This window comes from Pongo abelii, chromosome 18, assembly GCF_028885655.2.
Source record: "Pongo abelii isolate AG06213 chromosome 18, NHGRI_mPonAbe1-v2.0_pri, whole genome shotgun sequence".
Taxonomy (NCBI): domain Eukaryota; kingdom Metazoa; phylum Chordata; class Mammalia; order Primates; family Hominidae; genus Pongo; species Pongo abelii.
Window position 1 is genome coordinate 17827560 of NC_072003.2, and position 27698 is coordinate 17855257.

General features: G+C 43.8%; 1 protein-coding gene across 12 annotated transcripts in view; it reads left to right on the forward strand.

The window, feature by feature from the left end:
* Window positions 1-27698, forward strand: part of MARF1 (meiosis regulator and mRNA stability factor 1) — a 48828-nt gene that overhangs the window by 9844 nt on the left and 11286 nt on the right. For 2 of the 12 annotated variants that reach the window (XM_024241453.3, XM_054533538.1), the window contains exons 6-21: window positions 1831-1948; window positions 2825-2997; window positions 7534-7962; window positions 8165-8322; window positions 8411-8569; window positions 10198-10390; window positions 11414-11592; window positions 12784-12864; window positions 15773-16009; window positions 16137-16256; window positions 17306-17481; window positions 20567-20787; window positions 21609-21751; window positions 22229-22362; window positions 23607-23809; window positions 24840-25067. In XM_024241453.3, coding sequence (XP_024097221.1) covers window positions 1831-1948; window positions 2825-2997; window positions 7534-7962; window positions 8165-8322; window positions 8411-8569; window positions 10198-10390; window positions 11414-11592; window positions 12784-12864; window positions 15773-16009; window positions 16137-16256; window positions 17306-17481; window positions 20567-20787; window positions 21609-21751; window positions 22229-22362; window positions 23607-23809; window positions 24840-25067 — 2952 coding nt within the window. The remainder of the gene's footprint in view (window positions 1-1830; window positions 1949-2824; window positions 2998-7533; window positions 7963-8164; window positions 8323-8410; window positions 8570-10197; window positions 10391-11413; window positions 11593-12783; window positions 12865-15772; window positions 16010-16136; window positions 16257-17305; window positions 17482-20566; window positions 20788-21608; window positions 21752-22228; window positions 22363-23606; window positions 23810-24839; window positions 25068-27698) is intronic. The other 10 variants (XM_024241455.3, XM_063717616.1, XM_024241456.3 and 7 more) reach the window with 8 other exon arrangements.

The window sequence follows — 27698 nt, forward strand, 5'->3', positions numbered from 1 at the left end:
GAAACAGAAACCATGACTGTATTCTCTCCCTTGGACACCCCTGGATGGCTTTCAGGATCCGGGGTTAGGTGGTGGAGGCTCGTCTCAAACTCCTGGGATCAAGCAGTCCTCTTGCCTTGGCCTCTAAAAGTGCTGTACATGTGTGTTTTGTTTTTTTGGGGTTTTTTTTAGAATTCTGATTGAAAATTTGTTTAATGATATTGCATTTGTGCCAAGTTTTCAAATAAAATAAATTAGCAAAAGATCACTTCCAAAGTACTAGAAATAATTTAATCATTCTTGTCTTTCAGTTATGCTCCCTAATTTATACTGTAGTTCTATACTGGTATAATGGTTATATATGTATTATTTCCTTTGATTTTCGTTACTGCTCTTTGAACCAGGCACGTAGAATATATTATTTACAATTTACAAATTAAATTAAGGCCCTGAGAGGTGAAGAAACTTGTTTAAGATCACTTGCCCAGGAAGAGCAAGGATCTAAATCTAGATTTGTCTGACCCCCAGAGTCTGTGCTTTTAAGCTGAAACTAGAATTCGGGTCTTTTGACTCTTAGATAATTAATTATATTGATAGTCCATATTGCTTGTCTAAAATGATATACCCATTTCTTTACAAAAACCAGCAAGTTATTATTGTGTATTGCAGGTGCCTGAGGCAACTTTCTCAAAATAAACCTTTCCTTCCTTTGGAGACTTATATGCGAGCCTGATAGTTTTAACAGAAATAAATGCATTTTAGCTCCCTTAAGGGATATCCTCCCTCCTCTCTCCACCACCTCACCCCAGATCCTGAAAGCCATCCAGGGATATCCAAGGGAGAGAATACAATCATGGATTCTCCGTTTCTGTTTCTGGTTGGGCTAGTAAAGCACCTTCCTTATCTCTCTTTTCTGCTTATTAGTAGAGATGGAAACTAAAAACCATGGCTTCCAGCTGCTAAAAGCCTAAAACAAAACAAAACAGAAAACAACAAAAGGCGGGTTGCACAAGCTTGCATGGGTAGCATGGACAGTTGACATAAAACACAGCCTTAAATCTTATTTTAGTCATTTATCTGATCTTTACCACCTCCAAATTGTTGGCAGAAGCTATTAGAGCAAATTTAACTAAGTTCAAATTTCACTTCCTATTTTCTACTTATTTTCTGAAAGGAGGATGAAAGAAACGCAAAAACAGAAGATTGGAGATGAGAGCAGGGTTAGTCACAGACCCAGTTCATATCAAGAACCAATGTTGAGATTACTGAGATCTGTTGTAATTTTTTACCATTCCTAATAGTAATAAGAATTTTTTTTCTCAAGAATTACTTATTAAAATATAGGCAGACATCAGTAATAGACTGGATAAAGAAAATGTGGCACATATACACCATGGAATACTATGCAGCCATAAAAAAGAATGAGATAATGTCCTTCGCAGGGACATGGATGAAACATGGATTAGTTTCAGCAGACTAATGCAGGAACAGAAAACCAAACAGTGCATGTTCTTGCCTTATAAGTGGGAGTTGAACAATGAGAACACATGGGCACAGGGAGGGGAACAACACACACTGGGGTCTGTCTGTCAGGGGGTTGGGGGGAAGGGGAGGAAGAGCATTAGAACAAATAACTAATACATGTGGGGGCATAAAACCTAGATGATGGGTTGATAGGTACAGCAAACCACCATGGCACATGTATACCTATGTAACAAACCTGCACGTTCTGCACATGTACCCCAGAACTTAAAGTATAATAAAATTAAAAAATAAAAAATATGGGCAGAATGTATAGCAATTTTCTAGCCTCAGCGCCTGCTTATTCACCCTTATTATAAATTAATGCAGGTAACCGTTGCCCACATCAATGCTACCGCAAAGAATGCCGCTGATGATAAACTGCGGCAGAGTCTCCGCAGGTTTGCAAATACACACACTGCTCCAGCCACAGTGGTTCTTGTGTCAAGTAAGTACAGAAACATCTGCTAATTTCAGCTAAACTCACTGCATGGGAAATTATCATAGAAGCCAGCAACGTGGGAAAGTAAAATGTATCCCCAGAGAGGCTGAAGTACATGAGACATGTTTAGGATTATTGTTGAGAACTGTTTAGAAAAAAAATTGGGTCTAGGTGGATTTCTGTATTTCCTCCTTGGAACTTGAGTTATTGTGGGCCTGGGTTTATTTTTTATTTTATTTATTTATTTATTTATTTATGTTGAGATGGAGTTTCGCTCTTGTTGCCCAGGCTGGAGTGCAATGGCGCGATCTCGGCTCACCGCAACCTCCGCCTCCCAGGTTCAAGCGATTCTTCTGCCTCAGCCTCCCAAGTAGCTAGGATTACAGGCATGCACCACCACACCCAGCTAATTTTGTATTTTTAGTAGAGATGGGGTTTCACCATGTTGGCCAGGCTGGTCTCAAACTCCTGACCTCAGGTGATCCATGTGCCTGGGCCTCCCAAAGTGCTGGGATTACAGGTGTGAGCCACCGTGCCCGGCCGGGACCAGGTTTACTAAAGAAGAATGTGATTTTTTTTTTTTTTACCTTGTGCTCATTATTAATAATTTTTAAAGTTTAAATTAATTTTCAAATTTGAGTCTCCCCAACATATTTGCTCCTTTTTAATACTGAAAGTAACATATGTGTCTTGGAATTCTTTGGTAAGATTGTCTTACATTCTTCTGATGTGAAACGTGTTTCTTTCCTAAGAAACGGGGGAAGCAATTTTGAATATAGTCCAGCCTTTCCTTTCTTCTCAGTGGGTGTCAATAGAGTTGTCTGTCTTTGTCAAGTGTTTCTAATGTTTGGGAATGGGGTTGGTCTGTACCTTTTCTTTCAGCTGATGTCAATTTTGCATTGGAACTTAGTGACCTGAGACACAGGCATGGTTTCCACATTATTTTGGTCCATAAAAACCAGGCCTCAGAAGCACTGCTGCATCATGCTAACGAGCTGATCAGATTTGAAGAGTTCATTTCCGACTTGCCCCCCAGGTTACCACTAAAAATGCCAGTAAGTGGGTTTGTGTTATTTTTGCCATTTTCCAATATTACATTGTGGAGGCTGAAAGACAGCCCATAATAAGGGGGTTGCCAGGCTTAGATGGGGCTGTTCTTTGTAAGAGGTGGGTTAGATTTTGAAGTAAGGCTTAGAAACCTTCGGTTCTTCTCACAAATATACAGACAATTGGTATGTATGAAGTTTGCTTTTATTTATTTCAAAATATCATATGAAATTGACTTGTAGATTTACCTTCCCAACTTGCCAGTGTCTTCAAAGCTAGCAGTGTTTTGTGTCAGGTGGATAGAAATAATGGATTAAAAGTCATGATTCTTTTTGCTTCCAAGTATTATGGGTAGAGAATATGGTGAGGGTTCTCACATACTTGTGTGGTTGGCGCCAAATAAGTGGAGTCATTGTGCATTTTTTTCGGTATTTAATCCTTAAGCTTCAGCGTGCTTCTGAGTCTGTGCTTTCTGTTGTGCATTCTCTGTGGTGCATGGACACAATTAGCAGGAGTGGTTATTGCTCCACCTGTGTGTAGCCTGTTTAAGCCATATACTGGGAGGAGGGTGTGAGCACATTTCCAGGGCTAGCATTTCTGATAGACTTGACTTGGGATAAGAATGTTTATTGCAGTGCTGAGCTGTGTTTAAGCTGTTGGCGAATATGTGTGTAACTCTGAAAGAATTAATGATAATGGAGGAGGAGCCATGGTGTGGGCAATCCCAGACATTAAATGCAGTCTTCACATATAATTTAATAACTGAGAGTTACAGAAGTATGTTAGACATGATCTCATGCAAAGTCTTCAGTTAAGGGAGAAAGAAATCAGCTCTTAGAAAAAGTAAACGGGTCATCGGTGATTGCAGCAGTTAAGAGAGTGGGCCCCGGGTATCCTGATTCCGGCACTTGCCTGCTAGTCCCCTGTGTCCCCTGATACCAAACAAGCCCTGCAGTCTGGCTTAAGAAGAAACTCATGCTACGGACAGTTGAGAGTTGTGGATACCAGAGGCTTACCCAGGGAGTAAATATATACAGGCCTTACCTTAATCTTTTGAGGCTCTTTCCTAACTCACCTTTGTCATTATTTGTTTGTAGTTACTTGGCTGTAGTTACATTTCTTCCCTTCTGCTTCTGTTTGACGGTCACTTTTCTAACTTTGAAGGCCTTAAATAAATACAGTGTTTTTTCCTGGGAGGTGAAGGTTGCAGTGAGCTGAGATCGTGCCATTGCACTCCAGCCTGGTCGACAGAGTGAGACTCTGTCTCAAAAAAAAAAAAAAAAAGTAAATGTAGTGTTTTAGGTAAGAACTTGCCCACTTTGGAGATTCTTATTCCTTATGGTTAAAAAAACCAAAACAATGTTTTGATAATTCAAAACATTTAGTCTTGCCGGATGTTTTTTCCCATCCACTAGAGTGATAATTTAAGATACATTTCTTTTTATGTTCTTTAGTCTGTTCCTTTGATTTTAATAAATTAAACATATATTGGTACTGCCTGGGTTTTGAGTCCCAGGTGTAATAGGAAAAGTGTAGATTTTGTTGATAATTGGTCAGTACCCCTCAAATAAAAAGAGAAAAGCCTCTGATTAGAAACGTATGGTGTGGGCCGAGTGAGGTGGCTCACGCCTGCAATCCCAGTACTTTGGGAAGCTGAGGTGGGCAGATCACCGATCACCTGAGCTCAGGAGTTCGAGACCAGCCTGGCCAATGTGGTGAAACCCCATCTCTACTAAAAATACAAAAATTGGCCAGGTGTGGTGGCGGGCACTGGTAATCCCAGCTACTTGGGAGGCTGAGACAGGAGAATCACTTGAACCTGAAAGCGGAGGTTGCAGTAAGCCGAGATCGCACCACTGCACTCCAGCCTGGGTGAGAGTAGACTCTGGGTGACAGAGTAGACTCTGTCTCAAAAAATAAAAAAAAGAAAGAAAAGAAAAGTATGGTATGGTCATTGTAAAAACAAAACACAATATTTAGAAATGTGGAAAGTGAAAACCCCACAATTCTACCCTCCAGAAGTAACCACTGTTAATATTTTGGTATAGCCCTCCAGATTTAAAAAATGTACATTTTAAAAAAAATGTGTCACATATACAGTGTTCTGTGGCTTTTAGAAAAAACTTTATGTCAGAGCTTGGATGTCTTTTCATGTTAATATATATTAATATAAATATGCCACATTTTAAAAACCAGAATTTTGGTTTGAAAAGTACTTGTATGGCTGGTCTTTATTTAACTAGTCTACCTGTTAGTGGACATTTTGTTTATACCCAGTTTTGTGTTTTGTTTTGTTTTGTTTTGTTTACCATTTACAGCAAGGTAATTTATATCTTTAGGCTCCTGGGCTGACATACCATAGGGTAATTTCCAAGGCATAAAAGTTCTGGGTTAGAACTTCACTAGCAAGATCCGTGTCATCCTCCAGGAAGGTGGTACTAATTTACACTCATGAGAGTGTCTGTTTTAAATGTTTGCCAGGCCAGTAAGTGAAAAACAGCATCATCTTATAATTGGCTTTTAAATTAATCTTTAACATAGTGCAAAATATCCTTTTATGATTATCGTTATTTGCCCTTTATTTCTTCTGTAAATTGTTCACATCCTTTGCCTGTTGTTAGTGATTTCTCTTACGGTTTCTGGATTTAACCCTTTATATAATTATCTTAAGTTTTCTCCTGGTCCTTTAATGGTTCTGCTTTTTAAAATATTATTCTTATTTAAAAAAAATTTTTTTGAGATTCTGTCACCCAGGCTAGAGTGCAGTGGCGTGATCTCTGCTTACTGCAGACTCCACCTGCCGAGTTCAATTGATTCTCCTTCCTCAGCCTCCCGAGTAGCTGGGATTACAGGCGCCCGCCACCACGCCTGGCTAATTTTGTATTTTCAGTAGAGAGGGGGTTTCACTGTGTTGGCCAGGCTCGCCTCAAACTTCTGACCTCAGGTGATCACCCGCCTTGGCCTCGCAAAGTGCTGGGATTACAGGTGTGAGCCACCATGCCCGGCCTCTGGCTAGTTTTTTGTAGACGAGGTTTCACCATGTTGGCCAGGCTGGTCTTGAACTCCTGACCTCAAGTGATCCACCTGCCCCGGCCTCCCTAAGTGCTGGGATTAGAGGAGTGAGCCACCATGCCTGGCGATTTTTAAAAATTTTTAATAGAGATGGGGGTCTCACTGTGTTGCCCAGGCTGGTTTTGAACTCCTGGGCTCCCCCCGCCTCGGCCTCCCAAAGTGGTGGGATTACAGGCATGAGCCACCATGCCTGGCCAGTTCGTTCGTTCGTTCGTTCTTTCTGTCTCTCTCTCTTTCTTTTCTTTCTTTTTGTCCAGTTCTACTTCTTTCTTTCTTTCTTTTTTTTTTTTTTTGACAGAATCTCGCTCTGTCGCCCAGGCTAGAGTGCAGTGGTGCCCTCTCAGCTCACTGCAACCTCCGCCTCCTGGGTTCAGGCAAATTATTCTGCCTCAGCCTCTGGAGTAGCTGGGATTACAGGCGTCTGCCACTTTGCCCAGCTAATTTTTTTTGTATTTTTAGTAGAGATGGGGTTTCACCATGTTGGTCAGGCTGGTCTCCAACTCTTGACCTCAGGTGATCCACCTGCCTTGGCCTCCTGGAGTGCTGGGATTACAGGCGTGAGCCACTGTGCCAGGCCAAGTTCTACTTCTTAATACATAATTTCAACTTATCTGAAAGAATTATGACTACCCACTGCCAAATAGAACTTCCAGCCTGACTACTGGCAATCTGCTGTTGAAGCTGAACAGGCTCTAAATTGTTGGGTTTAAAAAAAAATTTGTTTACTTAAGCCTATAGCACCTAGTATTCCCAGGCATTCTCCTATGCAAAAACCAACCAGGACTGACCCTGCTCACCTTCTGGCTCTAACTTTATAAGTTATTATTCAGCAGACCTGCAGAATAAATAGACTTTTAAAAAACAAGTTCGTTGAGATATGATTTACATAGTACAAAATTCAGCTCTTTTAAGTGTACAATAATTTTTAGTAAATTGAGTTGTACAATTTTAGAATATTATTGTCACCTCAGTAAGATCTGTTATGCTAATTTATAATTAATCCCCTTCCCCACTCCCAGGCACTACTAATCTTTCTGTCTCTGTAGATTTGTATTTTCTGGACGCTTTATAGAAATGGAATCATACAGTATACAGACTTCTGTGCCTAGCATGTTCTTTTTTATTTTTATTTTTTGAGACAGTGTCTCACTCTGCCACTCAGAGTGGAGTGCAGTGGCACAGTCACTCCAGCCTCAATCTTCCTGGGCTCCAAGGAAGCCCAGGGGTAATCCTCCCACCTGAGTAGCTGGGACTGTAGGCATGCACCACCATGCCCAGCTAAAGCATATTCTTTAAAACAATATTCAGTTACTTTGTCAACACTAAATAATTTACCCTCTCCTGTCTAAATCACTGTCATCTTCTCTTCAAAGTTGTTAACTGAAGTTTGGAGGTCACCCATTGTTCTTATTTTGAAATTGAATGTGTGCCCTTGAATTAACCTGACATAACACTTCTTTCCTCTGTATTAGCAGTGCCACACTCTGCTCTATGTTTATAACCTACCAGCAAATAAAGATGGCAAGAGCGTCAGCAACAGGCTCAGACGCCTGTCCGATAATTGTGGTGGGAAAGTGCTGAGTATCACAGGCTGCAGTGCAATTCTCCGCTTCATAAACCAAGATAGTGCAGAGCGCGCTCAGAAGCGAATGGAAAACGAAGATGTCTTTGGTAATAGGATCATTGTGTCATTTACTCCAAAAAGTAGAGAACTCTGTGAAACAAAGAGTTCAAATGCAATTGCTGATAAAGTGAAGTCTCCCAAAAAACTTAAGAATCCAAAATTGTGCCTCATCAAAGATGCAAGTGAACAATCTTCCAGTGCCAAAGCCACGCCTGGAAAAGGGTCACAGGCAAATTCTGGATCTGCTACAAAAAATACAAATGTTAAAAGTTTACAGGTAATTTTGATACCTCTTGCTTTCTGAAGTTTATGGTAGGTTTGGTTTCTTCGTTTCTGTGTCTTACGTGCCCGCTTGCTTTTGGCGTGTCCCTTTTTGATTTCAGTGTTTGATGATACTCAAAGTCAATCGTTTTCTGTAAAGGATCTAACACATCTTGGGTACTTAAAATTTAAACCCCACTGTGCTTGTGTCTTTGAAGGAGCTGTGCCGCATGGAGTCAAAAACTGGTCATAGAAACAGTGAGCACCAGCAAGGTCACCTGAGGCTGGTCGTACCCACTCACGGTAACTCAAGTGCTGCGGTGCCGACGCCGAAAAACTCGGGGGTGGCAGAACCCGTTTACAAAACCAGTCAGAAGTATGTGAAACTACTCTTTCTCATAGCTGCTTCTTGAATGTGAAGGAAGACATATGACCTTTTGCCTTCAATTTTCCCCTTCTGTTAGAAAAGAGAACCTCAGTGCCCGAAGTGTTACCAGTTCTCCTGTAGAGAAAAAAGATAAAGAGGAGACTGTATTCCAAGTGAGTTACCCGTCTGCTTTTAGCAAGTTAGTTGCATCCAGGCAAGTCAGTCCTCTGCTCGCATCTCAGTCTTGGTCTTCTAGGTGAGTCCAGCTTCTTGACCCATGGGGGTGGTTACATGTAATAGGAAGAATTCTGAAATAGTATGTTTGTTGAAAAGAATTCAGATAGTACTGAAATGCAGAAAGTAAGTCTCCCATCACTCTTCTGCCAGTTCCCCTCTCCTCAGGTAATCATCGTTAACATTTAGGGGCAATGCTTTCACCATTTCTTCTTCCTCCATCTGGAAATTGTGGTAAGCAGAGGTCAGAAAGAGAAGCCTGTTGGAGAGTCCCTGGCCAGTGCTGGGAGGCATGTTAAGATGTCCCTGTGTTCGCTGTGCTGAGGAAAAAGCCCAAACAAGCCGTGCATTGGTGGTTCTGATTCAAATGGTTCTGTATAGGAAGCTCTTTGGAAGTAAAGTTTTCTGTAAACCACGGTAATTATTTATCACTGTCTCTCACGCCAAGGAATTCTTGACGCTTGGGAGACAGAGAAGCCGTAAGGCAGTGTTGCATTCCCATGAGCTCCTTTTAGCATCGTGTTCGTTCTGCTGAGTTGGTGGTGGCAAATCACTGTAGAAAGTGACTATGGATCAGCTGGGCGTGGTGGCTCACGCCTGTAATCCCAGCACTTTGGGAGGCTGAGGCGGGCGGATCATGAGGTTAGGAGATCAAGACTATCCTGGCTAACACGGTGAAATCCCATCTGTACTAAAAATACAAAAAATTAGCCGGGCGTGGTAGTGAGTGCCTATAGTCCCAGTTACTCGGGAGGCTGAGGCTGAGGCAGGAGAATGGCATGAACGTGGGAGGTGGAGGTTGCAGTGAGCTGAGATCGCACGACTGCACTCCAGCCTGGGTGACAGAGCGAGACTCCGTCTCAAAAAAAAAAAAAAAAAAAAGAAAGTGACTATGGATATAAAATTACATTTAAAAAGCCACATAAAAGTTTTCCTTATGTGCAGAAAGAACTGTAACGTGAGCAAGAACGTTTAACTCTTTCAGAGACATAGAGGAGGTTAAACGCCTTAAATTGGTATCACAGGCTGATTTCCTAAGGATAATGCACAAAGCAGAAGGTTAATTCATCAGGACTGCCTCTAATTCCTGCCTTTAGCTTTAACCCAAAGGAAGAATATATGATATTAATTGGTTGGCGGTAATTAGGGGTCAGTAGATAGTACTTTTGACAATGTCTGAAATCAGTGTGTATTTAAGATTAAAAACACAGCTGGGCACAGTGGTTCATGCCTGTAATCCCAGCCCTTTGGGAGGCTGAGGCAGGTGGATCACTTGAGGTCAGGAGTTTAAGACCAGCCTGGCCAACGTGGTGAAACCCTATCTCTACCAAAAATACAAAAAATTAGCTGGGTGTAGTGGTGCATGCCTGTAGTCTCAGCTACTGGGGAGGCTGAGACAGGAGAATTGCTTCAACCCAGGAGGTGGAGGTTTCAGTAAGCCGAGATCGTGCCATTGCACTCCAGCCTGGGTGACAGAGCGAGACTCTGTCTCAAAAAAAAAAGATTAAAAACACATTTGAAAACCAAATGTTTGGTGTGGTTGTATTGTGGGAAAGCTGCTTCTGTATATAGTTTCAAACAAAGCCTAAATGATAAAATCTAAATATACAGAACAGTTTTTTAAAATAATGTCAATATATGTGTTTTAAGCAGGAGTATGTCTCCAAACCTTTTAAACAGAGCATCCCCGCTTGCTTTCAACATTGCAAATTCGAGCAGCGAAGCCGACTGCCCAGACCCATTTGCAAATGGTGCTGATGTCCAAGTCAGCAACATAGACTACAGATTATCCCGGAAGGAGCTGCAGCAGCTCCTACAGGAAGCATTTGCCAGGCATGGCAAGGTAACTTTTTCCCTATTGTGCTTGCTTTAGTTATACTCTTTGATGGAGTCTCTAGTCAAGAGGACCTAATTTGATATACATAACCACAGCCAGGATAGAAGTGTGACTGAACAAGTTTGAACTCCTTCCTTTTCCCTTTGGTCTGCTCAGGGTGGTGCTATAAATCCAGTTTTTACAATATAGCCCCAGAGAGCAAGACACCTAGCAGTGAAAAGCTCTTGTCTTAGGCAGAAATTGAAATGGCAATTTGTGGCCAGGCATGGCAGCTCATGCCTGTAATCCCAGCACTTTGGGAGGCCAAGGCGGCCAGATCACCTGAGGTCAGGAGTTTGAGACCAGCCTGGCGAGTGAAACCCTGTCTCTACTAAAAAAAAAAAAAAAAAAAAAAAAATTAGCCGGGTGTGGTGGTGCACGCCTGTAGTCCCAGCTATTTAGGAGGCTAAGGCAGGAGAATCGCTTAAACACGGGAGGCAGAGGTTGCAGTAAGCTGAGATCGCGCCACTGCTCTCTGGCCTGGGAGACAGAGTGAGACTCCATCTCAGAAAAAAAAAAAAAAGGCAATTTGATAAGTAAAACATTGATGGATTTTAGTTAGCTCTTCCTGCTGAAATACAGGTAGGATTCCAAAATAATGTTGGCTGGTCTTGTTTATGCCTTATCATATTTGACTCATTTTTTGCTAAAAATGCACCTTTTTAGTAGATTCTTAAAAATGGCCATGCCCTGGGTTCTGTAGAGTCTAGAAAAGACCCCAAAGACTTTTCCCATATGTTGGCCTCTGAGCCTGCCTTGGAAACTTGTGTGTGCCAGAGCACACAGGCAGGCCGGGCCAGTGTCACATCTCTGAAGGTCACCCCGTCCTCACTTACTTATGTCCTGGTCAGCAAAAGAGCAGAGTTCAGACATGCTCCTTCATGGAAGCACTGCAGTCGACAAATGTGTTCTTTCATGGTTCACCTTCAGTTTTAAGGCGACAGGGTTCTGGGCGGACATAGCGTTCAGTTTTCCCTTTTCCTGTTGTAGGTGAAGAGTGTTGAGCTCAGCCCCCATACAGATTATCAGCTCAAGGCTGTTGTGCAAATGGAAAACTTACAAGATGCAATCGGTGCAGTGAATAGCCTCCACAGATACAAAATTGGCAGCAAAAAGATCCTGGTCTCACTTGCCACTGGGGCTGCCAGCAAATCACTCTCTTTACTGAGGTAAGAAACAAGCAAGCTGTTTATTTCAGGAAATAACATTTGACCCAGAAACAATTTTAGAAATAATAAAAATAGATTCGATCACATTCCCACCCCCCTTGTGATGATTGCATGTGGAATAATGCTTATTCTAGATTGATACAGTTAGGAAGAAGCCATTTGACTCTTGTCTAAGTCATTTATCAAAGGTGGAATACAGCTTAAACTTGACAGGCACTCGGGAGTAAAATAATACACAACATGTTCAAACAGGTTCTAAAAATAGTAGACCCCTACAATAAAAGTTTATAAGCCTGAAAAGTCTAAAGTATTACCTTGAGATCTTAGGTAGAAGGTAGATTTGTGTGTAAAGACTAGATCTACAAATCTCCAAGCTCTCCATTTGCAGATATATCCTTAGTGTCAAATAGATATTCAGCCCCATAAGTCTACCTTAAGACTATATCAATCTCAAGCATCTGGTGATGGTTTTATTCATAGTAAGATGTGATACTTCTTTGGGTCTCCCTGTTTTGGGGAGACTGGCAACTCCTGAATGTTTCCTTGGATGATCAGAGATCTTTTTTCTAACTTGTACTTCACTGTTACTTAAATTACGAGTTACGGTTTTTTTTTGTTGTTGTTGTTCTTAGAATAAAAATGATGCTTATTGAAGAAAATTTGGAAAATTTAGAAACATAAAAGAAGCAGGGGAAAAAACCATCCACAGTCCTATGGCCCAAAGCCAATTGCACTTAACAGTTTGGCATTTTCTTTTTGTTTTGTTTGGGTTTTTTCCCTTTGAGCGTTTTTTGGTGCCTCTTGGTTTTTTAAAACCGTAGTTGAGATTATGTTGTATTCAGTTGTGTATCCTTATCTATGGGAACGCCAATCACATATATCTAACAAACTGCAGTGTGGCAGGAGATATTTAAGCTCTTCTCCCTTTTGCTCTGAATTAATCATGCTTTTCTGCTCCACTGGTGTGGAAAACCCTGTGATTGATACTAATTCTAGTGTGTAACGTAATCTTCTTTCATTGCCTTGTCCCTAAAATCCTTTCTTTAAATTTTCCTGGAAAATACATTCTGACGTACCAGAAATCGGTCAATTTATTTTGCATATGCACTGGGTTAATTTTACGAACTCTGTTTATACAACTTCTAATATGGAGGAAATGGTCTGTTCCCTAATCAAACGTCTGTCTTACAGTGCAGAAACAATGTCTGTTCTTCAGGACGCCCCTGCCTGTTGCCTGCCTCTGTTTAAATTTACAGATATCTATGAAAAAAAGTAAGTTAGGTATATTTTTTCTTTATCCAGTCAGTACTGATTGGTGACTTACATGCACAAAACCATGGTAATGACTCTTGAGGAACTTCAGCCTGGTAGAGGAGAGGAGACAGAGACACTGGCATTCAGATTTACATGTCAATGAATGTTTAGCAGACAGTCTTAAAACGTCTTTTATTTTTAACAAAGTTAGACCTTTGGTCCTCAGTGCTGTGCTTATTTTTCCCCTAATTGACTAGTTTTAGTTTTAGTTTTGTTTTTTTTAAATTTTTTTGGAGACAGAGTCTCGCTCTTTTGCCGAGGCTAGAGTGCAGTGGCACAATCTCAGCTCACTGCAACCTCTGCCTCCCAAGTTCAGGTGATTCTCATGCCTCAGCCTCCCAGGTAGCTGGGACTACAGGCATGTGCCACCAAGCCTTGCTAAGTTTTTGTATTTTTAGTAGAGACAGGGTTTCGCCATGTTAGCCAGGCTGGTCTTAAACTCCTGACCTCAAGTGATCTGCCCACTTCAGCCTCCCAAAGTGCTAGGATTACAGGTGTGAGCCACTGCGCCTGGCCAAGTTTTAGTATTTATTGGATGAACATTTTTAAGCACTAGACTTATAGTGCTTATAGTGCTATAAGCTCCAGGACAGCAGGGACTGGCTCTGCCCTAATACTGTATCCTAAGCACCCAGCCCATAGTAGATGCTTAGCAGGGACTAGTGAGTGCAAGACCAAGGCACTGCAGAGAAGGCAGAACTGGGCAAGACTTAGGTCTTGTCCTTGAGGAGCTTATGTCTAGCGGGAAGAGAAAATGCTCATGAATCCTTACGGGCAGTGAAGAAAACTGATTGGAAAGGAGGAGAAAAGGCTTTGAGAACACAGAGGAGGGGAAGAACAAGGAACTTGGCCATTATCCCACAGGTAATAGGGAGCCACTGAAGTGCTGGAGGAAGGAGGGGAGGGGAAAGGTGTGGTGATGGGAATCATGCTGCAGGAAGACTCTTCTCGTAGCAGTGGTGTCTGAGAGGGCAGGAATGGGAGAGAAGGAGGCAGAGAGGGAAAGTAGCTACATCAGTCCAAATTCAGAGCAGATAATGTTGGGACAGAACTTGATGTTACAGAAATGTCAAAATGTCAAATGTCATTGAAACTAGAGTGGGTAACTAATTTTTTTTATTAAAAAAAATTTTTATTGAGACAGGGTCTCACTCTGTCACCCAGGCTGTAGTGCAGGGGCATGACCCTAGCTCACTGCAGCCTCAGACTCCTGGACTCAGATGATCCTCCCATCTCAGCCTTTTGAGTAGCTGGGACCACAGGCATCCGCCATCCTGCCCAGTTAATACTGTTTTACTTTTGTAGTGAGGGGGTTTTGCTATGTTGCCTAGGGTGGTCTTGAACTCCTAGCCTCAAGCGATTCTCCCTCCTCGGCCTCCCAAAGTGCTGGAATTCCAGGCACGGGCCACCACGTCCAGCCAGAGTAACTAGTTTTATGTAGCAAGCAAGGTAAAAAGGAGAGGTCATTTTGATTCTGAGTGTTTTGCCTTGCATGACTGGGATGATGGTTGCACAGTTAAACTGGAAATAGGGAAATAAAGCATGGCAAGGAGGTACAGCAAGTTTTTGGTCTTGGTTTTGGACATTCAGGTTTTAGGGGCTGTTGGAGTAGCTGGGTGGAGAGGTCACATAATCTTCTGCACATTGAGGGGCTGCTTTGGGAGAGAAGTAGGCTCTGGAGATACGGCAGTCATTTGCCTTTAAGATGATTGGGACAGACTAGAGAGCAGATAAGGTTGGGAGGTGGAAGGAGAAATAGAGGGCAGGAATGGAGGGAATGCCACCAGGGCCAGGGATGTGGGCGAGCACCCAGGATGTGTGCCAAGAGAGCACATCAGGAATGGGGGGATCCAAGGCCATGAGGAAACGCATGAGGTATGGGGATGAGGCAGAGGCCGCTGATAACTTTTGAGTCATCACTACAGAGTCCTGTGGCTAAAAGCCAGGAGGGAAGGGGCTGAGAGACTTGGGGGTAACACAGCAGAAGCAGCTCCTGAGCAGCTGGATGTTTCCATTACAGGGACAGGGGAGAGTACGAGACTGAGAATGAGAGTACAAGGGAGAGTGTGTCTCTCCAGGAGGTGGAAGAGGACCAGGGGCTGGTTTGGTAGATGGGAATCTGAGCATATGTAGGACACTGGGAAGAAACCACTGGTCAGGCAGTGAGAAGACCAGGGAACACTTACTGAGCACTTACTATGAGCCAAGTTCTGTCCAGGCCTAACCACACTTAATCCTCACATCGACCCTGTGAGATAGGCGCTATCATCACCCCATTTTACAGATGGAAAAAGTGAGGCCCTGATTGGTCGTGGAACTTGACTAAGGTCACACAGGTTGAAGTGGAGTCAGGATGTGAACTCAAATCTGCCAGCCTCCAGGGCCAGTGCCTTTAAGTTCCAAGTAGGAAAGATACAGGTCAGGAGGAGAACTGGGGAGTCCAGTGTCAGAGGGTGTGTGGGTCATGCAGTTGAGGTGAGAGGGTCACGGAAAGCACGTATACTTCTGAGAGGGGAGAATGGGGATGGTGAGAAGTAATACAGAGCATTGGAAGTGAGGGGAGCTGCATCGAGAGAGGTTTCCAACTCAAAAGAATTTGGTGAGGTCACTTAAAGAAACTGGGCAGGGGCTGGGGGTGGCTTCCAAATGATGTGAGCATTGTCATGGACGGAGCCAGAGACGACTCAGGAGTACCAAGCATCACTGGTTTGCTAGTGAATGAATTTGTAGTAGAATTATTCCAGTTTTACCTTTGAAGAGTTGGAGGAACCATTCTTGGTTATTGTTCTTTATTTAAACGGATGAGTGTTTCTGTATAATCAAAGAAAAACCTTCTAAGTCAGCGTCTCTCTTCTCTTGCTTTTAGGTTTGGACACAAGTTGAATGTGTCAGATCTATATAAATTAACAGACACGGTCGCAATCCGTGAACAAGGAAACGGACGGCTGGTGTGTCTCCTACCCAGCAGTCAGGCCCGCCAGAGCCCCTTGGGGTCTTCCCAGTCACACGAAGGCTCCTCCACGAATTGCAGCCCAATTATATTTGAAGAGTTAGAATATCACGAGCCTGTCTGCAGACAGCACTGTTCCAATAAGGATTTCAGGTATGCCGTTCGTTTTCCTTTAGAAATAATTCTTTTCTATAAGATTGTGGAACATGTTAGGATGACCTTGTGAACATCTTAGACCCCTGCGGAATGTCAGCTTCCAATTGTGTTCTCTTTTCTTCAGCGAACATGAATTTGATCCAGACTCTTACAAGATTCCTTTTGTGATTCTTTCTTTGAAGACATTTGCGCCCCAGGTTCACAGTCTTCTCCAGACCCACGAGGGCACCGTGCCTTTATTGAGGTGAACCATCTCAAAACCTTTGTCGATATAATGCCCTAGTTCTCCTTTTTATAGGAAGCCTGCCCTTTCTGCCCACACCTCTTTACAAATAAGTACCATACAATGCTTCATCCTCATGTGTTTAGCCTTCAGTCAAAGTACAGTCACGCACCACATAACGAAATTTTGGCCAACCATGGACTGTATACGTAGGACAGTGGTCCCATAAGATTATAATCATATATTTTCACTAGACCTTTCGATGATTAGATACACAAATACCATTGTGTTATAGTTGCCCACAGTGTGCGGTACAGTAACAGGCTGTCCAGATGTGTAGCTCAGGAACCATGGGCTGCACCAGCCTAGGTGTGCAGTGGGCCACAGCATCTAGGTTTGCATAAGTGCACCTGATGATGTTCTCAGGTGACAGAATCACCCAGCAACACATTATTTAGTACATATCCCCATCATGAAGCAGCACGTGACTGTTTATCTGAAATGGGATCCATTCACTCAGTACTTCAACAAGAAAATGTGTGTTTGTGCTACATTTTAGAAACGTAAACGTGAAGAGGGCAGATTCTTCCCACAGCGGGGAGATGTATCATAAGTGCTGCAGTCGAAATCTCCACAAGTGTTGAGAGTACACAGCTTCAAATATGCATACATTTCAAGATTTGTGAGAGAAAAGTATTCCTCAGAAGTTCATTTAACCACTCCATGAACCACAACAGTAGACTTAATACAAAGGCCAACACAGGACTCAGTGGCCTGCATGCCCCTGCTGATGTGGAAGCAGACGCGTAACTGACTTGGAGCCCAGTTGCCCTATTTTTAATCCCCCTCCTGGAAAACTACCCAGAAAATGCCGTCACAATGCATCAGAGAAGCCAGTGCCTCAATGCTTGCTTCCCTGGGTCCTTAATTTTAACCTTCAAAGCTGGTGGTGGGCATTCACACAAATGATTAACACATACATTAAACCAAAGCCTTCTGTTTAGCAAGCGCCTCCTTTTCTGTTATTTTAATTTAACCTTTCCTTTTTTTGTTGTTTTTTCCTATTTCAGCTTTCCAGATTGTTACACTGCAGAGTTTGGCGATCTAGAAGTAGTGCAAGAAAACCAAGGAGGTGTTCCTTTAGAACACTTCATTACCTGTGTTCCAGGTGTAAACATTGCCACTGCTCAGAATGGCATCAAAGTGGTTAAATGGATTCACAACAAGCCCCCGCCTCCCAACACTGGTAGGTGTCAGGTATTTTGTCCTGGAGCTACCACCTGTCCACTGTGAGACCAGAGGAGGCTATTGGCTTTTATTTTAAACAGCAGCACAATTTGCCAAGTGTGAAAACACAATGGATGTGTCCTTTGATCTTTTGAAAACTCCTAAAATGCTTGAGGGATTGGCAGAACTAGACTTTGTTTTATTTTTTATTTATTTTTTTTGAGACGGAGTCTTGCTCTGTCGCCTAGCTGGTGCAGTGGTGCAATCTCGGCTCACTGCAACCTCTGCCTCCCGAGTTCAAGTGATTCTCCTGCCTCAGCCTCCCGAGTAGCTGGGACTACAGGCACCTGCCACCACGCCCAGCTAATTTTTTGTATTTTTAGTAGAGACAGGGTTTCACCATGTTGGCCAGGATGGTCTTGATCTCTTGACCTCATGATCCCCTTGCCTCCGCCTCCCAAAGTGCTGGAATTACAGGCATGAGCCACCGCACCGGCCTAGACTTTGTTTTTTAGATAGGGCCTTGCTGTGTTGTCCAGGCTGGTCTCGAACTCCTGAGCTGAAGATGTCGTCCCACCACGGCCTCCCAAAATGCTGGGATTACAGGCATGAGCCACCACACCTGGCCAGTTTGAAAGTACCAACATAAGCTATGTAAAAAACTTGAAACTCAAATTTCACATTTACAGAATCTTTTAGCTACCTAATTTTGTGAAGCTTTTGGCTTGCCAGTTGACTGACCTTTTAAAAATAGTTTCAGGGGCTGGGCCTGTTGTCTCACACCTGTAATTCCCAGCACTCTGGGAAGCTGAGGCGGGCAAATCACCTGAGGTCAGGAGTTCGAGACCAGGCTGGCCAACATGGTGAAAACCCATCTCTACTAAAAATGCAAAAATTAATCAGGTGTGATGGTGGGCACCTGTAATCCCAGCTACTCGGGAGGCTGAGGCAAGAGAATTGCTTGAATCCAGGAGGTGGAGGTTGTGGTGAGCTAAGATCGAGCCATTGCACTCCAACCTGGGTGACAAAGAGTGAAGCTCTGTCTGTTTTTTTGAGACAGAGTCTTGCTCTGTTGCCCAGGCTGGAGTGCAGTGGTGCGATCTTGGCTCACTGCAAGCTCCGCCTCTCGGGTTCACGCCATTCCCCTGCCTCAGTCTCCCGAGGAGCTGGGACTACAGGCGCCCGCCGCCACGCCCAGCTAATTTTTTTTTTTCTGTATTTTTAGTAGAGACGGGTTTCACCTTGTTAGCCAGGATGGTCTCGATCTCCTGACCTCATGATCTGCCCGCCTCAGCCTCCCAAAGTGCTAGGATTACAGGCGTGAGCCACCGCGCCCAGCCTTTTTTTTTTTTTTTTTTTTTTTTTTTTGAGACGGAGTCACCCTCTGTCACCCAGGCTGGAGTGCAGTGGCGGGATCTCAGCTCACTGCAAGCTGCGCCTCCTCAGTTCATGCCATTCTCCTGCCTCAGCCTCCCGAGTAGCTGGGACTACAGGCACCCGCCACCATGCCCAGCTAATTTTTTTGTATTTTTAGTAGAGACAGGGTTTCACTGTGTTAGCCAGGATGGTCTCGATCTCCTGACCTCGTGATCTGCCCGCCTTGGCCTCCGAAAGTGCTGGGATTACAGGCATGAGCCACCGCGCCTAGCCGAAACTCTGTCTTTAAAAAAAAAAATACTTTCAGGTATTTGAAGGAAATACCACTTAATGCAGATTTACCTTTGAAAGTCATTTTGGTCCACGTTTTGGACTTTGATAAATGTGAAAATAAATTTAAATGTAGAAGACCAAGGTATCTTGACCTAGACTTGGGTGAGTGTCTGAGTTACGGGCATGTCCTGAGTTGCAGATGTCCAAGGCTGCTGCCTGTGAACGACACTTTACATTGTTGCCTTCCTGTATATACACACATAACTTCCTTCTCTTTGTCCCCAACACTTCTTTTGCTTCTCCCACCTCCCTTACCCTACAGGAAAAAAGGTGAGGATAACCAAGGAATTCTCTCTGAGTCAGCCTGCTCTTAGGAATGTCCGTACTCAGGTTTCTCACGGGACACCTCCTTTCTTTTCCCTCTGTCTTAGACTTTTCAGGGGCCATAGATTATGCCACTCCTCCTTTCTCCTAAGCCATGAGCCCACAAGCCTCCACTTTTTATTTTATTTTATTTTATTTATTTTATTTTATTTTATTTTATTTATTTTTTATGTTATTTTAGTTATTGAGACGGAATCTCGCTCTGTGGCCCAGGCTGGAGTGCAGTGGTGCAATCTCAGCTCATTGCAAGCTCCACCTCCCGGGTTCATGCCATTCTCCTTCCTCAGCCTCCTGAGTAGCTGGGACTACAGGCACTTGCCACCATGCCCGGCTAATTTTTTTGTATTTATTTTTGTATGTTTAGTAGAGACGGGGTTTCACCTTGTTAGCCAGGATGGTCTCGATCTACTGACCTCGTGATCCACCCGCCCCAGCCTCCCAAAGTGCTGGAGTTACAGGCGTGGGCCGCCGCGCCGAGCAAGCCTCTCCACCTTTCTATAAAGATTTCCATCTGATTACTTATACCTTTTTAATAGGTTTAAGCAGTCTAGATGGTGCAAAAACCTGTTTCTTACACCCTTTTATGTCATGCTAATTTTACAACATTATCACTTTCTGTGGTTTTCTGGGTAACATTTTCAGCTCCACTATGGATTAATTTTGCTCTTCTGGGCCACCTACCTGATAACCATTTATAACTTTGTGGGAAAGTACATTCCACATGACCAAGTTTCAGATGGATCTTGGAAATATAACTAGTTTCTAAACTGGGAGCTTCTTGTGTACTTTAACTTCTACTATAAATAACACTATAGTAGACTCTGCTTTACCTTGGCCACTTAACTTTGAGGATTAGTGGGTCAGCATTTGACAGCCCATGAGTAAGTTAGTTAGCTAGTTATTGGACTATGAGACCTGAATATAGAAACTGAGACATAAAGCAGCTACTGTATTTGGTTTCGTCTGCTTCCCCATGATCGAACTCAAGCCAGGGACTGCAGGGCCATTTTCCCTCCTTTCAGCTGGTGAAATCTGTGCTTTCTGTCTTATACATGTTCTTTTTCTTCTAGATCCTTGGCTTCTGCGTTCGAAGAGTCCTGTAGGTAACCCCCAGCTGATCCAGTTCAGTAGAGAAGTGATTGACTTGCTGAAAAGCCAGCCATCTTGTGTCATACCCATCAGTCATTTCATCCCATCCTATCACCATCATTTTGCAAAGCAGTGCCGAGTGTCAGACTACGGATACTCCAAGCTGATTGAGTTATTAGAAGCAGTGCCTCATGTATTGCAGGTAAGGCGTGTCACGGGATTACTTGTTTATAGGCAGGAATGTTCCTCCATGGCTTTGGCTGCCTCCATCAAAGAAACAGTAATAGTTTAATTCCTAAGAAGTCAGTTCTGGGCAGAACATCCACTAAAAGCTTTCTTCAGAGGGAAGGAATAACACACAAAGGTGGCTTCTCAATTTTTCAGAACGCTGCTAGTTTCCAGTTTTAGAGGAACTCCTTGGGGAACTGAGGAGTATTTTCCCTCTAAGCTCTGTAGACCTTCTTCATCCCAACACAGCTTTCTCCAGAACTGTTCATGATTACAAGGAACCTCCCATGAATAGCCACATACTTTTATTTTGTTGCCTATGTGAGAGTCAAGGGCTTAACCTTTCTTCTGAATGTAACTAGTTGGAGATTAGTTACTGGGCTAGAGTGTAGCACTGGATCCTGTGAAGACTTTTACCAGTTAACTCAGTGTTACAACAGCTTCCCACTCACTAAAAACCGCTTGAAAAACTTGCAGACCAATTTGTCTGGACAAGCAATACAGTTTTCATTTCTGTACTCACGACTTTTCTTTTCAAAAGATTACACTTTTCATTTCTATACTCAACGACTGTTTGGGAGAAGGTGTGCCAGGCCAAAAACAAGAGTTTCAGAAGGTTGGACGTTTGTTCCTTTTGACCAACTACATTTTGTTGATCGACGTGTGTTTCAAATTGCACACATTCTACATAAAGGGAGTCATTCTCTGAGGCTAGTAACGAGAGGGTGAGCCAGCAGCAAGGAAGTCGCTGTCTGCTGAGGTCTTATGTGTATAAATAAACCATTTGCTTTGCAGATTCTTGGAATGGGCTCCAAACGTCTGCTGACCCTTACCCACAGGGCCCAGGTGAAGCGCTTTACTCAGGATTTACTAAAACTTCTCAAATCCCAGGCCAGCAAACAGGTCATTGTGAGAGAATTCTCACAGGCTTATCACTGGTGAGTTGATGACAAGAACAGAAATGAAAGCAAATATTTTAAGACATTTTATCTTCTGCCAAACTCTAAATAGTTATCTAGTATTTCTATTAAGCATTCTTTTGGAAAACTTGTAGTTTTTTTTTTTTTTTTTTTTTTTTGAGACGGAGTCTCGCTCTGTCGCCCAGTGGCACGATCTTGGCTCACTGCAAGCCCACCTCCCGGGTTTACGCCATTCTCCTGCCTCAGCCTCCCGAGTAGCTGGGACTACAGGCGCCCGCCACCACACCCGGCTTAGTTTTTCTATTTTTTAGTAGAAACGGGGTTTCACCATGTTAGCCAGGATGGTCACGATCTCTTGACCTCGTGATCCGCCTGCCTCGGCCTCCCAAAGTGCTGGGATTACAGGCGTGAGCCACAGCGCCCAGCCGGAAAACTTGTAGTTCTTTTACTGATGATACTACTCATTCCGTATCCACTTCCGTTGTTAAAACCTAGGTGTTTCTCAAAGGACTGGGATGTCACTGAATATGGTGTTTGTGAGTTGATTGACATCGTATCAGAGATTCCAGACACAACCATCTGCTTGTCCCAACAAGATAATGAAATGGTGATTTGTATCCCCAAAAGAGGTATGTGACTTACATTTGCTGGAAGGATATTGTCTACCTCCTGTTATTTTAACATAGCGTGGCATGGAAGATGTGGTTTTCCCTCCCTGTCCGTGCTTCCTGAAGATTCCACAGAAAGCACAGTGTGAAAACTGCTGCTCTTTGGATTCTGTGTTCTTCAAAGTAGGTGAAGCTGTTCTCAAGAACAAAAGCAGGCTGGCTTTTTAGAATTGACTCTAAGGGGAAAAAGGGGCATCATCAGCACTTTGCTCAAATGCCTTCTGCAGCCTGGCAGTGGCTACGTGAGCCTTAGTCATCCAGTTGAGAATCTGTCACCGTGCCTGTTGACTTTGCTCTTCTGTTGAACTCTGAGCTGCTTTATTTACTGTGCACACTTGAGAAGGGAAGACAACTCAAATGAATGTTTTTTTTGTTTTGCCTTTCAAATTTTAATAGTTGAGGTCAGAACTGCACAGGTCCAGTTACGGGTAGAAAGTACAGTATTTGAGGGATGCGAAACCCGTGGATACCGGGGGCCAACTTTTCGTGTCTGCATTTTCCAGGGGGCAGACAGCAAGACTTGAGTAGGTGCGGATTTCATTACCCAAGCAGGGTCCTGGAACCGATCCCTTGAGAACACCAAGGGGTGACTGTATGGTCGTGTCCTCCTTCTATTATCTGGTTCTTAAACTGTGCTCCTGCAGAACATTGATGTCCCTGAAATCATAGAATTCCAGGGCCAGTTCTCACTTAAAAGTTAGTAGGAACAATCTCAGCTTAAGCTTTCCCTCCTGTTTATTTTTGTTCAACTTTTGAAGCCTGATTCTCTTTTCTGCTAGCAAGTTTTAACTGAAGATCAGATGAATAAAAAAAGTGGGAATATTCAGAAGTGTGATTTCATAGGAATAATTTCTAGAGTACTTGCTTAAGTACGGGGACCTGGGTGTGTGTCATGTTAATACATATGGGGCAGGGGCTAGAAAATTGTTTCTAGCTTGTAAGATGACATTGTTTCTAGCTTATAAGATGAATATATATGCATTTCATAATATAATATATCATAACTTCCTGGTATTCTGCCTTGGAACATGTTTGAGAACCACTTGCAAAGAGGAAAGAGTATATGTGTTTGTTTTAGGTTGTGTGTGTTTGAAAGGCAAGGATGATATCGCTTATAAATTCCCAAAAGGATTTACTCTAGTGTGGATGTTGAACACAAATGGGTAGAAAAAAACTGATTCTATGTTTTTTGGTTTTTTTAAAAGAACGCACTCAGGATGAAATAGAAAGGACAAAACAGTTCTCCAAGGATGTCGTTGATTTGCTGCGTCACCAACCCCATTTCCGGATGCCCTTTAATAAATTTATCCCCTCTTACCATCACCACTTTGGCCGGCAGTGCAAACTTGCATACTATGGGTTTACCAAACTACTTGAACTTTTTGAAGCCATACCTGATACTTTACAAGTGAGTGAAGAAATTCTAATTTTATAAAGTATTTTTCTGAACAACATATAGGAAATATTTTTTCACGTTCAAGATCTATTTTCCTGGGAAGTAGGGAGTTATGAAAGAGGATGAAAATCTAAGCTATTCCAATCAGAGAAGCCATATTACTGACTCATTAGTGTCTTTAGATAAATATGGCTTTTTCCTTCAATAAAGGATTATTCAAACTTGTTGTTTTGGGGGTAATTATTGAAAAAAAGATTAGGTTGATTATTGAAAAAAAGATTAGGTTGATTTCTTTTTTTTTTTTTTTTGAGACGGAGTTTCTTTCTTGTCGCCCAGGCTGGAGTGCAATGGCGCGATCTTGGCTCACCGCAACCTCCACCTCCGGGTTCAAGCAATTCACTTGCCTCAGCCTCCCAAGTAGCTGGGGATTACAGGTGCCCGCCACCACGCCCAGCTAATTTTTGTATTTTTGGTAGAGATGGGGATTCACCATGTTGGCCAGGCTGGTCTTGAGCTCCTGACCTCAGTTGATCTGCCCGTCTCAGCCTCCCAAAGTGCTGGGATTACAGGCGTGAGCCACCACACCTGGCTGATTTCTTACACTGAATATTTGTTCATTACTTTTATACTTTTTATATCCTTCATGTTGAAGGTAGGGCTGAGTACATGAGGTAACATCAGTGCTAAGCTGTTACGCTGTTGCTAAGTTAAACCAAATTTCTGTTGTCGATTTTATTAATTTTTCTTTTTTTTTTTTACTACTGAAGTGCTTTTTAAAAATTGTTTTATTGTGGCACGATACACATAACACAGAACTTACCTTCATAACTATCTTTATATCTCCTGTCCAGTAGTGGTCAGCACATTCACATTGTTATGCAAGCAATCTTCTGAACTTTTTCATCTTACAGAACTGAAACTTTATACCCATTCAGTATCGCTGACCTGTTTTTTCATTTCTAGTTGCATACTTTTTTTTGCTATTCTGTAAACAACCTCGATGTGTTTATTCTCCCTTTCCTCTCCTCGTGTGTTTTCGAAGGTATTGGAATGTGGAGAAGAAAAGATCCTTACTCTGACAGAGGTGGAGCGGTTCAAAGCTCTAGCTGCCCAGTTTGTTAAACTCCTTCGGTCCCAAAAAGATAACTGCCTTATGATGACAGACCTCCTTACAGAATATGCTAAAACTTTTGGTTATACATTTCGTCTCCAAGACTATGATGTCAGTTCCATTTCGGCTTTAACTCAGAAACTCTGCCATGTCGTGAAGGTAAATGGTTTTTTTTTTTTTTTTTTCCCCCTCATGGGATAAAACTCATAGTGACCTAATTCTCATTAGGACGTTTGCATGTGCTGTAGCGTTTCTTTATTTACACCTTGAACTACTTAACTGTCACAGCCCTACGACTCGTTTTGTGTCATTAGTGCTTATTAGGTAATAGAAGCCTTGGTTTGGAAGTTGAGAGTTTTGGTCTTCCTCTTGTGTGTTTCTGAATGGCCTTGCCAAAGCAACGCCTCTGTGAACTGATGAGGTCACTCTTCACCCCAGGGTTCGGTCATGAGGTGCAGCTGCCTCAGCACTGCTGGCCTGAGCTCGACTCCTTCCAGTGTGAGTTTTGCCTGTGACGTTCTTGGGAGCCCGTAATCACACCGTGTCCTCTCCCTCCACATTCTCACCCACTTAGGAGTAGGCTTAGGAGCAAGCGCGGGTGCAGAGTGGCCTTTGTCACTGTCAGAGCTGTAGTAGAGAGGGCACCTCGTCCTGTGTCCTGTCCTGGACTGCACTGACCCTTCCTGTCCTAGGCAGAGCAGCTGCCAGTTTTCAGCCTCCTCCCCTACAGGACCAGGAGAAGTCTGCCAGGAGGAAGGAATGGAAAGGGAAACATGAAGGATGGCACCCTCAGTTACAGGCCCATTACTAGCTGCACACATTTCTGTGTCATTTAATTCCGTAAACAGCCAGAATGGGTTCACTCTCTCTTTCCTCCCCACTGTGGGGTTTTTTGGGAGATGGAGTCTTGCTCTGTGGCCCTGGCTAGAGTGCAGTGGTGCGATCTTGGCTCACTGCAACCTCCGCCTCCCAGGTTCAAGCGATTCTTCCTCAGCCTCCCGAGTAGCTGGGATTACAGGCGCCCGCCACTACGCCCAGCTAGTTTTTGTATTTTTAGTAGAGACAGGGTTTCACCGTGTTGGCCAGGCTGATCTCGAACTCCTGGCCTCAGGTAATCCGCCCATCTCAGCCTCCCAGAGTGCTGGGATTACAGGCATGAGCCACTGCACCCAGCCCCCACTATGTTTTTTAATGTATTGGACTGCAGCTAAGAAGTTCTTACCTTGGCTCAGAGCTCTCCTTAGGTACTGGTTGGTTGGAGGAGGAGGTGAGAGAGCAGGAAGCACACCAGGAGCCAAGGCAGAGGAATGGCCAGCAGCATCGCAGGAGGACGGGTCAGAGAGGGACTGCCTGGTTTCCAGGTTTAGCTCAGTGGGGAGAGTCGGTGCTGGTGGCCAGGTCAGTGGCAGTGTCGGTTGTGTAGACAGAAGCCACCTTGGAGTGTGGTGAGGAGTGAGGAGAGGTGAGAAAATGGCCCAGGTCATCTGGACAGCATCCTGGTTTGTCTGCTTGTGAAGATGGAGGGCTGGGGCAGCAGCTAGAGGCTGTGGGGCTGAGGGAGCAAGGGAGGATTTGGGCTGTTGGTTTTCCTACCTGGAAAAACTTGAGCATGTCTGAAAGCCATTGATGTGCATCTGTCTAGAGAGAGAAGATGAACATACAAGGGCGAGAACGGCTAAGACAGGAGGGCCTTGAGGTGTGGGAGACTGGGAAACCAGCACACAGAGGAAGGAGGAAGTATACAGGGCAATAGGCTGGGGGCAGGCATGGGCAGGTCTGATGTTTGTCATCAGGAATAGAAGGGAATCCTCTTCCAAGAGTGGTTTTCTGCTAGAGGGAGGGACTGAGCTCTGCTTAGAGAGAGAGAGAGGAGAGGCAGGGCTCAGGACTTAGGAGCGGGGAGAAGGTCCACAGTTGTCATGGTGAGTGGAGAATGGCTTGATCTGGATGTCACGTGGGGTGCAGGGGTATCGAGAGCTCACTGCAGGTTGGCACCATAGACTCTGGGAGAGCAGCAGTTGGGGTTTGGCTGTGCAGGCGTCGGCTCAGGGAAAGCAGGTGGTTGGATTCAAGGTGGGAGTTTACCGATGGGCGTCAGGAAAAGGCATGGGATGAGCGAATTTAAATATTGACAAGAATGTCAGTGCCAGCGTGACAAAAGAGGAGAGTGAAGCAAGGGAGGGGGCTGGCGAATTGGGAGCAGATAGGAGGCAGTGATGCTGCTGAAGTTTGAGAAGGGGAGGAGTTGAGCGGGTAGAGTCTCTTTCTGCACTCCCACCCCAACAGCAGCTCCAGACTTGCTTTTACAAGTGGGATGCTCAGGAGGTTTGAATGATTTATGTTGGATGGGGTAATGACAGGTTTGCACTGTGACCCAGAGACAGGTGTCTGCAGTGAAATTGAACACAAGAGGATGTCGTTGGAGATGACAGAGGCAAGGCATTGAAAGGCTATAAGGCTGTGGTGTGGGACAGGTCCCTGGGTGTTCAGTTGCCCAGGATGATGAAAGGGGTAGACTCAGGTGGATAGAAAGACCCCACGCCATGACCTAGGGCTTTGCTGGGTGAGTGTGATGGGTGGGCAGCTGGGCTGTGAGCAGCAAGAATGGGGAGAGCTGAGAGAGGCTCCGAGGTGCCTCCCTGGCTGCCCACTGGCTCTCCTGGGAGCTTCTCCAACCCTACCTCTCAGATTCTTACAGAATTAGTCCGAGCGCACTCTGAGCATTGGTGTTTTTAAAAGCTCCCCAGGCGATTCTAATGCATAGCCGGGATTGAGAATCAAGGGATGGAT